This window comes from Filicampus tigris, chromosome 8, assembly GCF_054856515.1.
Source record: "Filicampus tigris isolate MCC_2025a chromosome 8, RoL_Ftig_1.0, whole genome shotgun sequence".
NCBI classification, from domain to species: domain Eukaryota; kingdom Metazoa; phylum Chordata; class Actinopteri; order Syngnathiformes; family Syngnathidae; genus Filicampus; species Filicampus tigris.
The window spans coordinates 26,558,301-26,575,791 of record NC_141224.1 but is presented as its reverse complement, the minus strand read 5'-3'; the positions used below and the strand labels follow the sequence as shown (position 1 = coordinate 26,575,791).

Here is a 17,491-nt window from a genome sequence, read left to right as displayed (position 1 = left end):
TATCTTACTGATTCTAGTTCTTAGACTATACTACTGTTCTGTCTTTTAGTTTTGTTGCTCTCTGCCGTTGTCAGCTTTTAGCTCCAGTGTTTCCTCACGGGGGAGCCTCCGCTTTGAGGGGGGGGGGGTGGCTGCCCTACCCGCGGGGGCTGTCATCGCAGGGACCCCTTGGGTCTGGGTGGCCGGCGGCCTCTACACTTTGTGTGGGGTCCGCCTGTCTAATCTGGGCCTCTACGGTGGTGGCGCCCCTGTGGCCGTGGGCTGTCATTCCCCTCGGCGCGGAGAGCTCCCCTTGGGTACCCTTTCCTCATATGGTTTCTCTGTGCCTTGTCATGTCTTTTTAACACATGTTATCAGGTTGTGCACTTTGTGTGGGTGCGTGTGAATGATTGCTGATGTACTAATGGATATCTGTCTTGGGTTTGTTGGGAGGGAGGACATGAACGGATTTTTTTTTTTTTTTTTCTAATTATCTATGTTTTGCTTTGAATGTTTTAAAGCACTTTGAGTTGCATTTTTATGTATGAAAAGTGCTATATAAATAAAATGTGATTGATTGATTGAATGTGCCTTTGGGAATGGTGCTTGATTAGGGCAACCTGGGGATGACCATTCAGGTGTGGTGAGTTGTTATTTAATTAAGTTAAATGAAGTTGAATGATACTGAATGAATTTGAATAAAGTGGAATGAAATCGAATGATGCTGAATAAAGTTGAATGAGACTGAATAAAGTTGATTGATACTGAATAAAGATGAATAAAGTGGACTGAAAAAAAATTAAAACAAAGCTTGAACCCACCACTCTGCCACTGAGCTATGCAGCCTCTGATATTGGAATGTGAGTTAAATAAGCTAAAGGCTGTGAATGTGCCATTGGAATGGTTTAAATTGTTTACAAAAACAATTTTGTACTTGTTTTTTTAAGGTATTAAGGTATAAAGGAATTGTGTGTGATGTGTAACGTGAGTTGAATGAGCTGAATGAAGTTGAATGGCCTCCATGAGCGGGAATCGAACCAGCGCGGGAGATGGGGAAGTGTCGAATGTCCCATTGGAAATGAATGGGTTTTTTGGGGTGAAAAATTGTGAATTTTGGGGGAACTGTAAATGTTAGGGGCAAAAAAAAAGGAAATTCTGATGGCATGAATCTTTCGAATGATTTGAAATTGGAACTGGGTGAAACGGATGAAGTATGTGGAAGTATTAGAACTTTGAATTTGTCATTGAAAATGAATGTTTTTTTGGGGGGTGAAAAACAGGGAATTTTGGGGGAACCATAAAAGTTAGGGCGGAAAACAAACGGACCCCCAAAAGCCATGCATTTTTGGAATCCATTCAAGTTGGAATGGCGAGAATCGGGTGAAAACTGTGGAAGTAGAAGCACGCCCAAAAAGCCTTCGCCTTCACACAATAAAGGTGAATGGTGTAGAATAGCATACGTGTGAAGGCCATCGCCTTCACTCAATAATAAAGGTGAATGGTGTAGAATAACATATGTGTGAATGACTTCGCCTTCACAAAATAACACCCTATGACAGTCATTTGTTTCCCAACACAAGGGTGTCACCTGTAAAAAAGATTCTCAGGGTTTCCATGGATGTTCGAGGCATCATGGCTGACCTGGAACTGTGTGTATGTGGTTTCTTGTACTGGCGAATCAAAACCAACTAACAACAGTCTAGAAAATTCATTAAGACTGCTTTGTGCTCTCCACAAGACGAGCCAAGTTTATAGGATGCTGTGTGTGACGCATTGTCCTATACTTTCGATGCTGATTGGCTGTTCATTTGTTTTAGCCACACTGAATGGGTGAATTTTTGGTGCTTCGCTCCACGTCCCACCGCTCCAAACGCATCATCCGCGCCGCCCGGCACGCAACCGCCTACGCAACCAACTACATTGACTTCAATTGAATCTGGTGGTGCGGTCAATCAGTCAGTCAACATTCATGTAGCAGCACCGAAACTGCTCCTGCATGATTTGTTTCTCCACACACAGGCTGAGGGTGTTCCTGCCGGCACACCTGAAGTTGAGGGGAAAACTGCGAGCCAATCAGCAACCCAAAGGGCTGACTAATGGAAACGCTCCCTGGCCTTGGTGTCTCTGCCCATCCGTTCAGAGACTGACCTCTCTCACGTCCCCTGCATTGACAATATATGTATATAATATACATATAGTTTTTTTTTTTTTTTTTACAGTAGTTGATCTATACCAAGATGTTAATAGTTGTTTGCATTAGCTTTAGCACAACTAAAGCTACGTACTCCTCCAGCAACGGACAGTCAAGTGACATGCTGGCGTCACTTGTCGGTGTGCTGGCTCTGACGCTGCTCGCACTACTTGGTCTCATCACTTGTCCTTCTAGTAGAACTAACACTATATCCCCTGTTGAAAAAATTAGTGGGACAGACTAAAATAAGATAAGATAAGAAGATAAGATAAGAATGCCTTTATTGATCCCACAGTGGGGAAATTTTCATTGCCCTCCCTTTTTTAAAACTTATTGTCCCCTATCCTTCGTCCCAAAAATGGGATGGAGGGATGGACCGTTCCACCCCCGGGATGGACTGCCCAGCTCTGGTCCGAGTGTTATGTCACTCAGTATCCTCGTTTTAGTGCGAGAAGTTTCTGAGGGGCTGTCTCTGGGTGTCATGGGCTCTTATATACACCTATGTCACTAACATTTGTTGATATGCATTCTCGACCTGCGCGTGCGTGAAGGGACAATTCTGTGCTTTTAAGCCATAGTTACATATGTTTTATGTTGTGTGTGTGTGGGGGGGGGGGTTAAAAAAGACACAGCATGCATGGTAGGTTGATTGAATACTCCAAAATGTCCCTGGGTATGATTGTGGGTGTGAATGATTTAAAAAAAAATTTTTTTGTCTTTGTGTGCTCTGCAACTAGCTAGCAACCAGTTCAAGGTGTATACCGTCTCCTGCACGAAAACATATGGGATAGGCTCCAGCATGACAGTGACCCACGTGAGAATGAGTGGTTCGAATAATGGATGGATGGGTGTATGTGTGACAGTGTTCTTGACAGTGTTCACTGGGCTGGTTCTCACATTACACATTATAATCATGCTGTGTATATTAAAAGAACATACTGTGTTTAATTAATATGAAAATTGCATTACATTATTACAGTCCTTGGTTATTAGTGGGTGTAACGATACGCTAAATCACATTGCGGTTCGGTTAGGTTTCTTGGAAACTTCGGTTCCGTATATTTACGGTACAAAAAACTGTTGTTTTTTTTTTAATATGCTTATTTTGAAAAGATGACAAGTAAACGGTACATTTTTTTAGAAAAAAATAAATAAAAGTGAACCATTCGGGTGATATTCTAAGAAATTACACCAGAATAAAAGAATCCAATAACAATAAAACTCTTTTAATTTTGTAAATTATTAAGACACTGAAATCTTTAAACACTCAACAGCAATAGCCTATGACAAGTTAAAGTCAAGTTAAAGACAAGTTGTCATTACAGTACAGTATATATACTTGTTGTGATGATAAAAAATACATACAATAACTGTTACATAACTATATTAAAACTCTTTATAATGGATAAAATACAGTAAGTTTTTATGATATTATTTACACTTTTTAGGCATTGCAATCTTTGAATGTTCAACAGCATATTGTAACAAATTGGGTTATCTGTGATGTGGTTATTTTTTTTGTGGTTATTATTTTTGCTGAGTTGTGATGTTTCCGAGGTTCATGAATGCATCGTACGGCAAGCGAGAGGAGCAACGGAGAATGAAGAGAGCTGTTGTACTTTGTTTTTGGCTAAAAAGACTGCTTGCTTCCTCGTCTAAGAAACATTCAAAGTTGGATGATACTGTTTTAAGTATGTTATGTTAGACGTGATACCTGCACCATAGCCGCTGATCACATGTAGCAATGTCGGCACACAAATTTGGGACTTATCCACGTATGCCATAATAATGCCATTTACCCACGCATTTAGGATTTATCACGGCTTCTGGCGTACTGGCTCCTCTTTTGTGCCGCCACCCTCCTCTTCCGCGTGCAACAGTCAATAGTTCCCGTGCGTAAGCTCGCGCTAATAATAAAATCTGATCATAAACGGTACGAAAGGTGGACCAAACCAAAAATGCTATACCGAAATGTATTAATACACCCACGTATACCGTTACACCACTATTGGTTATAATCAGATTCAAACACCAGGGAAAAATCCTTGAGAGGCTGATAATATTATTGAACATTCAACACACAAATACAAAAGCTCACAATTAATGACCCATCAGTGATTAGTCTATGTTAAAAGTGCTCAAATTCAATAATAGTTTCCACGGGATTCACCAAATTTAGTTTAAAGTTTTAAGAACACTATGAAGGAAATTTAAATCCTACTGTATGTTAAAAAGTGAGCAAACTGCTTGCAAAGTAAATTAACCCTTTAATGGCCAGACCAAGAAAGTGTCATTGAAAACAATTTTCCTTACATTCCCTGGTTATTAGGGTGATCTACATTTTTTATTTTGACATTATTGATCTACAGGCAAAATGTGTTGTTGATATTCAACAAGGCACATTAACTTGCCTTTGTCTACAGAAATCAGAAAGGTTCAGTGACCAATTTACACATGCCATGCTTTGGTTTAGACAAGATGATAAGGCTCGCTACAAGGCTTGCATTTGAATGGTTTGACATTCATGTCAACAACTGGATACTGCATCTAGATGCAAAGGAGTTGTTGATATTCAACAAAGTCCATCAACTTGTCTTTGATAGTTGTTGGCATGAGGCCATTCTACATCCCGTGAGAGTTTAGTCATGTGATCGTGGTGACGTCTACATCCCACCAGCTACCAGCAGCGACACAGCCTGTGATGTCTTGACTGCAGCAGTGAGCAGGCTACAAACACAGCGCCCAAATACCCTGATACTCATCTCTGGTGACTTCAATCATGCCTCCCCTTCCTCCTCTCTGCCTTCATTCACACAGTATGTCACCTGCCACACCAGAGACAATAAAACACTGGACCTTTTCTATGCCAACACCAAGGAGGCATACACATCACTGCCCCTCCCCCCGCTGGGCAAAGCTGATCACAACCTGGTGGCTCTCCAGTCTGTGTACAAACCTCTGGTCCGCAGGCAGCCAGCTGTGACCCGCACGGTTCAGAGATGGTCTGGAGAGGCCGAGGAGGCCTTAAAGGACTGCTTCAGCACAACTGTGTGGGAAGTATTCAGCAATGCTCACGGGGAAGACATTAGTAGTCTAACGGACACTGTTACAGACTATATAAATTTCTGCATGGAGAACACCATACCCACCAGGACAGTAAGGTGTTTCTCCAACAACAAACCCTGGATCACACCAGACATAAAAGCTCTCCTGAAGGAGAAGAGGAGGGTTTTGCGTCAGGCAACATAGAGGGGCGTAAGACTGTGCAGCGCCAGCTGAGGAGGAGGATCAGAGAGGGGAAAAGGTCCTACAGGAAGAGGATGGAGGAGCAGCTGCTGCAGAATAACGCCAGGGGAGTCTGTAGGGGCCTGAAAACCATCTCAGGCCACGGACAACCCAAGACCCGGACTGGGGGCGACCTGCAGTGGGAAAATGAGCTGAACCTCTTTTTCAATAGGTTCGATCAGATGCCTGCCTCCACTCAGTCTCTCCTGCTGCAGCCTCCACCTACTCCTCCTGCTGAGCATGTCAGCCCCTCCCCCCTTTTCTCCACAGTCTCCAGCTCCCAGCTACACCAGATAGCCACCACTCCCTCCTGCCCAGCCTTGACCTTCACAACATCTCAGGTGAGGAACCAGCTGAAGAAAATGAAGGCGAGGAAGGCAGCGGGTCCAGATGGCATCAGCCCCCAGCTCCTCAAATCCTGCGCAGACCAGCTGTGTGGAATTGTCCAGCACATGTTCAACCTGAGCCTGAAGCTGGGCAGGGTCCCCTAGCTATGGAAAACATCCTGCCTGGTCCCGGTGCCAAAGACCCCCCCCCACCCGAAGGAGCCCAACAGCTTCAGACCAGTGGCGCTGACGTCTCACCTGATGAAGACCCTGGAGAGACTGGTCCTTGTCCACCTGCGCCCCCTGGTGAGCTCCTCAATGGACCCACTCCTGTTCGCATATCAGCCTGGCATCAGTGTGGATGATGCCATCATCTACCTCCTCCACACTTCACTCTCCCACCTGGAGAAGGCGGGGAGCACTGTGAGGATCATGTTCTTTGATTTCTCCAGTGCTTTCAACACCATCCAGCCCACCCTACTGGGAGACAAGCTGGAGCGGGCGGGGTTGGCCCACCACCTCACCACATGGATCCAGGACTACCTCACAAACCGGCCACAGTATGTGAGGACACAGGACTGTATGTCTGACGTGCTCCTCTGCAGCACGGGGGCCCCACAGGGAACTGTCTTGGCTCCCTTCCTGTTCACCCTCTACACCTCGGACTTCAACACCCCTACCTGTCACCTGCAGAAGTTCTCTGACGACTCTGCGATTGTCGGCCTCATCACAGGCGGAGATGATCGGGAGTACAGAGAACTTATTCAGGGTTTTGTGGACTGGTGCCAGCAGAACCGCCTCCTCATCAATGGGGGGAAATCCAAAGAAATGGTGGTGGATTTCGGTAGGCGCCAGCACTCTTCACCTGCACCAGTGAATATCCGGGGAACAGATGTTGAGAGAGTCTCAACTTACAAGTACCTGGGTGTTCATCTGAACAATAAACTGGACTGGTGCGACAACATAGGAAGAGTCAGAGCAGACTCTTCCTACTCAGGCGACTGAGGTCTTTTGGGGTTCAGGGGACACTCCTCAGGAACTTTTATGACTCGGTGGTTGCATCGGTCATCTTCCAGGGAGTGGTCACCTGGGCAGGCGGCGTCTCGGCCCGGGACAAGAAGCGGCTGGACAAACTGATCAGGAGGGCCGGCTCTGTCCTGGGCTGCTCCCTGGACTCTGTGGACTCGGTGGGGGACCACGGTGGATGTTGGCCAAGCTGTCATCAATGCTGGACAACCCGGACCACCCCCTCCAGGGCACCCTAACAGCACTCCACAGCTCCTTCAGTGACAGACTGTTACACCCTCGCTGTGCAAAGGAGAGATTCCGCCGTTCCTTCTTGCCTGCTGCTGTCAGACTCTTTAACAAGGAACACTGTGTAGTCTCTACAAACTGGCGGACATTAGTGCAATTGTGCAGTCCTGCACCTGAGCTCATACCGTGCAATACTCAAAATTCCCCACTACTGTTAGTCTAGTTTTATTTGTATCCAATGCTGTCCCTTACATTTCACTACAGCACTGCAGCACTGTCACTTACTTAGAGTATTTTTCCTCTGTACTATGTACAAGCCAAAATGAGTGTTCCTCATACTTTTTATGTAGATGTAGGTTGGTGTGTATATACATGTGTATATACACACGTTACTGCGTATATTTACATAGGTTTGATCCTAAATGTTTGCCGTCAATGTTATACATTAATGGCCACATTATGCCGCCGTCCCTGTGTGACCTATATCTTTGCTGCTGTAACAATGAAAATGTCCCCACTGTGGGATCAATAAAGGCATTCTTATCTTATCTTATCTTATCTTTGTCAACAGAAATCAGAAAAATTCAGAGACCAATTCACACATGCCATTCTTTGGTTCAGACAAGACAATAAGGCTCGCTACAAGGCTTGCATTTGAATGGTGGGACAATCATGAGTCTTTGGAGTCACTGAAACACAAGAAATGGATACTGAAACTACTTTGTGTCTGCAAATTCACCTATTGACCGAGATAACCATGCACAGGATCTTTGCAGACGCAGACAACGTGTATGTCCTGTTGCTAAATTCTAATGCCTAATTTGTCTAGAGTATCCGTTTGGCACAGCTTGTTTTTGAAAAATTATTGCTTCCCTATTTTTTGTTTTTTCTTCAACAAGTTACCTGATTTTGTTCAGTGGTCATTCATAAACCAAAATATGACAAAAAAAAAAACATTCCAACCTTTGAAAAACCAACCAGAGATATGTTATAAGGGGTGGGTTTAGAAAAAAAATCCATCTTGCTGGGAACCCTAATTAAAGTGCATAATGCTTCTCCCCAAAATATCTTTGTGTTCTTTTTGTGCATAACCCATGTATACCAAGTATAAGAGAAGGTTTAATGATTTAAAGTTCATTTCCAAGCAAATGTCTATATTTTAAAACAATCTACAGTTAGTGGGCCAAACGGATATGGTGGCCATTAAAGGGTAAAATAATTCAAGTTATGTAGACCTTGAACCTCTAAAATACAAGAAAAAGAGAACATGTTAGTGAGTATAGGATAAGCTTATCCTTCTGAATGTGCCATTTAATTAATGTTCACAATAATTGTAATGAACTAATCAATCAGCTCATGTTTGGAATAACGTATGTACACGACCAAAAGGCATTAAAAGGTGCAGTCTCAGTCACGGGTGCTATTTCTGTATTTAACACATACATAAGGATAAGGTGCACCGTATTATTGGGCACAGGCATGGTAAAACATACGATATCTTAAAACACACGGTAGCTTGCATGCACGCTAAAACATATGCTAGCAAGCATGCTAACGTACGTTTTTAAAAAAAAAACAGCGGGAGCAAAACTGAGTTCGGCTGTTTTTTATTGAAACATTTAACAATATACTCACGTAATTGTCAGTGATTAACTGTCATCCACAAATCCATCAAAGTCATAATCTTTGGTATCCGAAACGAACAGCTGGGCAAGCTCTCCAATAAACATGCCAGGTTCGCTTTCGTCATTGTCCGAGTCAGTCTCGTTGCCACGCGGCTCCTCAGAAACAATGCCGGCTTTTGCGAAAGCTCACACAACAGTGCACGCAGACACTTTAGCCCAGGGGTGTCAAAGTCAAAAGGACAGAAGGCCAAATAAAAAATTCCGGACTGATAGAATGTTCTTTGAAATGTTTTAAAATGTCCAGATTGGATCGGGTCCTTCGTGCTTGCTGATGATGATGCTTTATATTTCTGTAATATATTTATTTGCCTCTATGTTTGTCACCCCCCTGGCTGTTGTGTTTTTATGATCGGCGTTACTATGAATGTGGGTGCTCCTGTCAGAAAACACAGGCCCGCATTCCACTTGACACGTTTATTTATTGTGGTCTGCAACAACACAGACAAAGAATAACGTAGCAACATCATCCAATGCATATCCATTAGTTAACAATATGTCTAAACATTACAATGCACTGTATTAAGCAATTAAACAGCCAAACAATACATACAATACACATTCACAAGTTTCATCACTAGGATAGTAAGCATACTAGCCAAGTACTTGATACTTTGAATTTTGTACAAATTATCGAAAAAACTAAAAAAAATATTTAATGTGTGGCTTCTTAGAGATCTGTCTCTAAGAGGTAGAACTCTGATAACTAAAACAGAGGGAATTTCAAGACTGACTTATGCTGCACTTTCATTGCATGTAGATATGAAAACCATTAGAGACATTGATCAGATGCTCTTTAATTTTTTATGGAAGAATAAAACACATTACATTAAAAAATCAGGTGTTATGAATACATATGAGAGAGGGGGGCTTAATTTTCTGAACTTTGACTTGCTGAACAACACTTTCAAAATTAACTGGATCAGATATTTTCTGAATAATCCAAATTCGATTTAGAATTGCATTCCAAATTATATTTTTTCTAAAATTGGGGGATTAAAGTTTCTTTTGATATGCAATTATAACATCGAAAAAAATCCTCTTCGCTTGTCAAACTTCCATAAGCAAGCACTCCTTGCTTGGTCAATAATTTACAAACACAACTTTACACCACACCATTATTCTATTTGGAATAATAGAGATATACTTTATAAGAACAAATCCATATTTTTTGAGAAGTGGTTTGAGCATAATGTAATTTGGGTGAGTCAATTGTTTAATGATAGAGGAGTTCTATTTACTTATCAGGAATTTCTTCAACGCTTCCAGATACTGATGACCCCTAAACAGTTTGCTGTAGTTTTTGATGCTATTCCTTCTGGTGTATCTGTGCTGTTTAGGGGCTGCATTGCCTATGGTTCTGTATTTGACACTCCTATTACTGATGTTATTGATTCTCGAATTGGTAAAATAGGCCTCAACCCTTTCTGTCATAAAAACAATCGCAAGATCTGTGCTCTTTTCCAAGCTGAAGTTGTATCTAACTCTCCTATAATCTCATACTGGAACTAACTAACTAACTAACTTATGTTGGAAAGAAATCTGGACCCTGCCTCAAAAATACCTTCTAGTAAATAAGGTGAAATAAGTTTCATTTAAAATTATACATCGATTTTACCCTGTGATATCCTCCTTTATTATAAAGTTTAATTGTAATATTGAACTGAACGATGCCTACTCTGACTCCCATTTAGAGACTGTTACACATCTATTCTGGAAATGTGACTATACTCACAAACTCTGGCAAGACATTTGTAGATTCATCTTGGACAACATCTTAAGTAACTTTGAACTTTCTTTACAGAGTGTATTTTTTTTTTTTCAATTATGATGTCATTTGAAAAAGAATATTATTTAATTAATCTTGTATTGTTTCTTACAAAGTTTTATATTCACAAATGTAAATTTTCAAAATCAAGACCCAAGTTTTGCGGGTGGTTGAAAGAGATGGAGATATATTTACGTTCTATATCTGGTTGTAAAAATAAGAAAGCTGTTAAAACTGTGAAATTGTGTTCCCATTTTAATGTTTTCAATATGCCTTAGTTTTTATTTAGGACCTCTGGCATTTTTTTACCTATTTAATTTTAATTATTTTTTTCTTTAAATTTGCTGTCTATTTTGTTTTATTTGTCTTCTGTGTGAAGTTATGTCCAAATTGTTAATTAAAAATTGTTAATAAAAAAAAAATATATATATATATATATAAATATAAATATATATATATATATATATATATATATATATATATATACATATATATATATATATATATATATATATATATATATATATATATATATATATATATATATATATATATATATATATAGGCGGCACGGTGATCGACTGGTTAGCACGTCCGCCTCACAGTTCAGAGGTCGTGGGTTCGATCCCGGCTCCGGCCTCCCTGTGTGGAGTTTGCATGTTCTCCCCGTGCCTGCGTGGGTTTTCTCCGGGCTCTCCGGTTTCCTCCCACATTCCAAAAACATGCATGGTAAGTTGATTGGATACTCTAAATTGCCCCTAGGTGTGATTGTGAGTGCGGATGTTTGTCTCTGTGTGCCCTGCGATTGGCTGGCAACCAGTTCAGGGTGTCCCCCGCCTACTGCCCAAAGACAGTTGGGATAGGCTCCAGCACGGCCCGCGACCCTTGTGAGGAGAAGCGGTACAGATAATGGATGGATGGATGGATATATATATATATATATATATATATATCCCTCTATGTTTGTCACTCCCCTAGTTGCTGTGTTTGTATGTTCTGGGTTACTAAATAAAAAATAAAATAAAATAAAGTACATTACTGCCACTTTTGCGAGGATCGTCCTTAGGTGGCTACGTGCCCACTGATGACGTTGCGTCAATGCGGGGCTTTGGGAATGGGATTGTGGTTCATTGTTATTCGGAGGGAAGACACATTTTATTAGGTAATACTTCACATTATATACATAGAATCTTGCAGCCTGAGTCAACCACGAAATTGTTGCCAGTTCGGCAGGAGAAATGTAAAAATTTAATTAAACAGGTAGCGGCTTCTTCGCGGGGCATAAGCGGAAGTGACGTAGGAGCTGCCTCGCCAATGTGGCATGAAGCAATTTTATATATTTTTTTTTTAATTTAGTAACACAGAATATAAAAATACAACAGCTTTGGGGAACAAACATTGTGGCAAAGAATTATATATTGTGGAAATACGTTATAGGGCGTGACTTCATCAGCACACGCGGAGGCCCCCCGAGACAATTTTGCACCTGAGCACATCTGGCACCCACACCGGCTTGCTGCGGGCTGGATGTAAGAAAAAAGCAATATCATCCCAGGGGCCGTAGAAAACCTTCTCGAGGGCCGGTTGTGGCCCGCGGGCCTTCACTTTGATATACGTCTTCCGCTTAAAAATCACCATAGGTGGCAGTTTCTGTCCATTACCATGGCAACCAAGCACAACAGTAAAAGCCAACTTATCATGCCCTGTTGTGCATATCGCTACCGTGTTGGTCCCCTTCTTCTCCATAGTGTGGTTCATAGGGATGTTGAAAGTGAGCGGCACCTCGTCTATGTTGCTGATGTGGTTGGCCCGGATGTGTTTATCGGCACTGTTTTTACTACAGTAGGAGAGGAAATTGGCCAGCTTTTCCTTGTAATCCGCCGGAAGGTGCTGTGCCACGGTGGGCCAGGATGTGTAACAATGTGATATGTTGTTGTTGTTGTTATCAGTTACGCCAATAGGGGGCAATCATTCACTGTTGAGACAGTGGAAGCCGAATGTGTAACAGGTTGTTGACGATGATAAACTGCATGTTCGAATAAATGCCGACCGGGTTGGGCCAAAGCAAAGAAGCTGGACGTGTTTTTTATTAAAAAGACCCACACTTTAACAGGATGTATAGATGGCGTGTCTCTTCGTAGGTGGCATTTTCAATGTTGTTATGCAAAATGAATGCATATACCATCTACCTACTGGGGCGTGCCTTTAGCATCCTCTGTCACACCCACCCTTCTCCCTTTAACATCCGCATGGTGTCCTCACTCACGTCCGCCTTTTCTCTATAAAACCAGTGTTGGCAGCAAAAGCTCCCAGTCAGTCAAACGCAGTGCTCAACAAAGTCACATAACATTCACAGATATTGGAACCTGGTGCAAATATAAGCCGCATTGCATTATAAGGCGCACTGTCCATTTTGGAGAAAGTCTTAGACTTAAGTGTGCCTTATAGTCGTGAGAATACGTAGTTGAATCTTTATTTTTAATTTTTTTGCAATCTGCTTGACTTCACAAAACCAGAAACTGCCTCATAACACCTTCAATGTTAGTTGTGGAAACAACTACTCTGCAGTCTAAATATGAAAATACAGTGTACACATGTCCACAGCTCAACCTGATTTGAGCTGATAATAATAATACCCAACATTTACTGAAACATAATGTGGGTTCATGGGGTGCAATATCTACATATACAAGAAATGTATATGTATATATACATATAAAAGAAACAGCAAGACTTAACAATTGCACAAGATCATCTGTTCACATTTTGTGTCCCTTACATTATGAAAACACAGTTCAATCAAATTAAAGTATCACTATCACGGGTGATATCATTTTGGGATAAATCTAAACCTAGTATAGGTGTGCATTCCAGACATTGTGTCTGGCTTGATTATGAGTAGATATACACTGCAGCAGAATGAGAGTGGTTGATAGGCTTACCTATACATGATGGAAGGCTGTTGTCCCACGCCCTTCTCTCTCCAGTCATGCATTTCAGTATGCCACTTCCGTGCAGGGTGTAACCTTGGTCACAGCCATATGAGATCGCACTTCCAGCAAAGTGACCCTGGTCACTGACTTTAGAGCCAAATTGTGGCACACCAGGTTCATCACAATGGGATAGCTCAAAACCTGAAGACGTGATATTGAGAAATGCACCAACAATTAGTAAAAACATGGAAAAATATATATGTAGCAGATTTTTCATAACTAATCAAGTCCACTTTGGAACACAATTTTTCTTCTCTCTCTCTGTGTTGTTAATAAGCACTGATTGTTATTTGACAAGTAATTACCCATTTGATTACTTTGCAGTAAAATATTACTTCCAGACAAATTAGAATTATGCTCACAATTAAAGGGCAACTAAAGAAGGCATTTAGTAATGTAGATTATGACTATAAATATTTCAAATGCTATACTTGGAGGTCACCCATCCGTCCATCTATCCATCCTCTTGACGATTGTCCTCTTTAGCGGTGTGTGTGAGCTGGAGCCTATACCCACTGACTAAGGGCAGAAACCTAGGTAAACCCTGGACTGGTCACCAGTCCATCGCAGGACACATTTAGGACAAATAACACCATTCATATTGCAACCTTCAATTAACCTAACATGTATGTTTTTAAAACACACACCAATGTGTGAGTGAGAACAGGCATGTTGCACACAGAAAGGCTGGAGCTGAGTTTTTAACCCTTGACTGCGAAAATTTGAGGTGCTAAACACACTGCAAATTGGATGGTGTTATTGTTAACACCGGCAAAGTGTCTATATGCATCCACACTACTTGCTGTTAAAGTAAAAATCATGAAGAATGTTCAAGACTAAATAGTGTGTTACAGCAACAAAATGCAATTTTGACAGTGCAGTAATAATGACACTACTGAGTGTTCAGATTAACACTGATGAGCGTTCATGCCAACAATTTGTCCTGTACTACAGGGTCATGGTGAGGTGACTTTGGGATTATATATATATAGCATTGGCTGGGGGTGCGACTTATACACTGGAGCGACTTATGTGTGAAATTATTAACACATTATTACTGTCAATAAAGTGCTTTAGAGCACTTTAAAACGCCTGCAGAGGGAGGCAAAACATCATAAATACAAGTCAGCACTAACAAGCCATGACAATTACTTCTATATCATTTCACATGTTATTATAACCCACATGAAGAAACATACGATACATCCAAAAAGCTATCAAAATGCATGAATAATTTAAACGGTTAAAGTATAAAGTCTAGTCTGTTTTGTTAAATAAGTAATTCAAATGGTATGATAAAAAGACAATTTGACTGTTAAGGCCTTATTAGTCGAGGAAGCCAGCTTATCCAAACAGCTAAACATTCACAAACGCCACAGACTCTAGGTGAGCAGCGAGGTTGCCTGTTTACATTTTGAAACTGCACAAGAAAGAGAAAATACTATCAATCTATGCATTACATACACATGTATTTTCATAGACATGAACGTGAACAGATGAGCCTATGCTAACGATTAGCAATCACGATTAGCATCAGCGATTAGTATGTTTAGTCAACAACCTACAATCATCCACAATTCAGCTGGTATATAAATGTCATTACACACAATTGTCTAAGTTAGTTTCAGACGAAGGTTGAACAAGAGTGAACCACAAACAGGCAAACATGCTAACGATTAGCGATCAGGATTAGCATTAGCGATAGCGATTAGTATGTTCAGTCAACAACACATCCAAATTCATCTCCGATATTAAATGTTGCATGCACATTACACACAATTGTCTAATTTACTTACAGACGATGGTTGAACAAGAATGAACCACAAACAGGCAGTTGCCTGCCTCTGGCTGGGGTATTGCATCATGCAGCCACACACGTAAGAAGTCGAGCACAGAGGAGACGAAGACATAATTACGACTGAATACATAAATACTTTTGGAGACTTGGAAACATTCTACATGGTCGGGGATAAATAAAAGACTTATTTAATCGATCTACAACCGTTTTGGTGAGTTTAAAGTTATCGTACAGTAACTTTCTTGTATGCTACATGTGTGAATGTTAGCTAATGTTACCATCGTAGCTCGGTGGAAATTATGTGTATTAAGCGCACATGTTTGTGGAGGTCAATGGAAAATCAGGCAATGATACCACGCTCCCAGTGTCCCCAGTGGACACGAGCATGCTAACAGACAGCTAGCTCCATCTACCAGCCCTCCCTGGAATTTGCAGGAAGCAAAGCCAAAATTGAGGAGTTTGCGCCCAACAGCCAGACCTGACCGCACACAAATTGATCTCATGCAAGAGGTCACATCAACACCAAGAAATCAGCCTTGGACTTTGGCACCGGCAAGAAAAAGGAAACCATCTTACGGACAACGAAAACAGAACACGGACATCAAACTGAGAAATAGGTTTGCCATACTGATATCTGACGCGCAAGCTGTGGTGGATCACAGCACCAATGAAAACACCACAAACACCTTATTTGGCATCAAACGACTATGCAGCAGAAAGCACACAAAGGTTCTGTGTTTTGCTAATGACATGGTTTCTGATATTTCTGAAAAGGTCGAGAAGATTGCTGCTGAGCATTTGACTGTCGGATCGTTCAGAATTCACACAGGAGCATTTGATGTGTTGAAAAAACACTCAGAGATACTGACCTTCTACAAAAAATGCAATTTCTGAACGCAGAGGTATTTTTAAGCCTTTACCTACAGTCCCACAAGGGGATGAGCGTTTCAGCCGGGTAATGTACTTGTCCAGATGGCTGAGAAGCATCTGTGCTTCTCATTCTGTGAATTTTATTGACAATTTTTCCATTTTTGGGGAATGAAACCCTCTTTTCCAACATGATGGGATTTATCTTAATAACCAAGGGATCAAATTAGTGACTGCCAACATTGACCAAAGTGTGCGTCACGGGGCACCACATTCTCACAACAAAGGCCATGTTTATCATTAACAACAGATAAGATGAGAATCTGCCTCGGCTCTGAAAGTCCATTATGCACACGTTGAAACCCAATGCCTCACACATTCTCCCTCCAGAAAAGATTGATTTTTCCTCATCAGCCCAAACTTCTGGGCCATATCCACCGCTGGATTCGACCCAAACTTTGGAGCAGTCTTCAAACACCACCACTGGACTCAACCCTGGACAGTATATTGCCCCCGAGCAACGACTCAGCCCTGACGACACAAAATCTGTTGTCTATGAACGACTCCCTCCCAGATTTCACCGACAAGATGAACAAGCTTGTCAATATTGGAATTCAACTGACACCACTTCCATTCTCCATGTTCACATCTCTTACTTCTGATCACCATCCACCCATACCAACACCAAGACTCACCAAACAGCTATCTACTAAATGGCTGACTCCACCAAGACTCAGCAAACCGCGATGAACTTAACTCCAGTCCGGTCTGATATGCACTGGGTCCAGACTGGATATCAGTCACAAACAATGCTTGTCCCCAGAATAAGTCAGGACCCAATGAAACTAGCGAAGCTTGTGGTATAACTGTGATTACAAGTGAGAGAAAGTCAGCTAAAGAACTGAGAATAAATAAGTCTAGATCTACGCATCAAGTTAGGATATTTTATCAACCTCTGATCAAGCCAATGTCTCCCATTATCACTGCAAGTTTAGCTCTATTTAATATTAGATCACTAATTAACAAAGCACTATTGATCCATCCATTATCTGTACCGCTTATCCTCACAAGGGTCGCGGCGCGTGCTGGAGCCTATCCCAGCTGTCTTTGGGCAGTAGGCGGGGGACACCCTGAACTGGTTGCCAGCCAATCGCAGGGCACACAGAGACAAATATCCGCACTCACAATCACACCTAGGGGCAATTTAGAGTATCCAATCAACTTATCATGCATGTTTTTGGAATGTGGGAGGAAACCGGAGTACACGGAGAAAACCCACGCAGGCACGGGGAGAACATGCAAACTCCACACAGGGAGGCCGGAGCCGGGATCGAACCCACGACCTCTG

At 41.7% G+C, this 17,491-nt stretch overlaps 1 protein-coding gene across 11 annotated transcripts in view; it reads right to left on the bottom strand.

Annotated features, from left to right (window-relative positions):
* LOC147144176 (CUB and sushi domain-containing protein 3-like) overlaps positions 1 to 17,491 on the bottom strand; it is a 708,031-nt gene that overhangs the window by 414,109 nt on the left and 276,431 nt on the right. For all 11 annotated transcript variants that reach the window (XR_015087713.1, XR_015087712.1, XR_015087709.1 and 8 more), the window contains exon 25: positions 13,428 to 13,619. Coding sequence is in view for 6 of the 11 variants with exons in the window: in XM_086037008.1 (XP_085893134.1) it covers positions 13,428 to 13,619 (192 nt within the window). In the remaining 5 variants the exon portion in view is untranslated. The remainder of the gene's footprint in view (positions 1 to 13,427; positions 13,620 to 17,491) is intronic.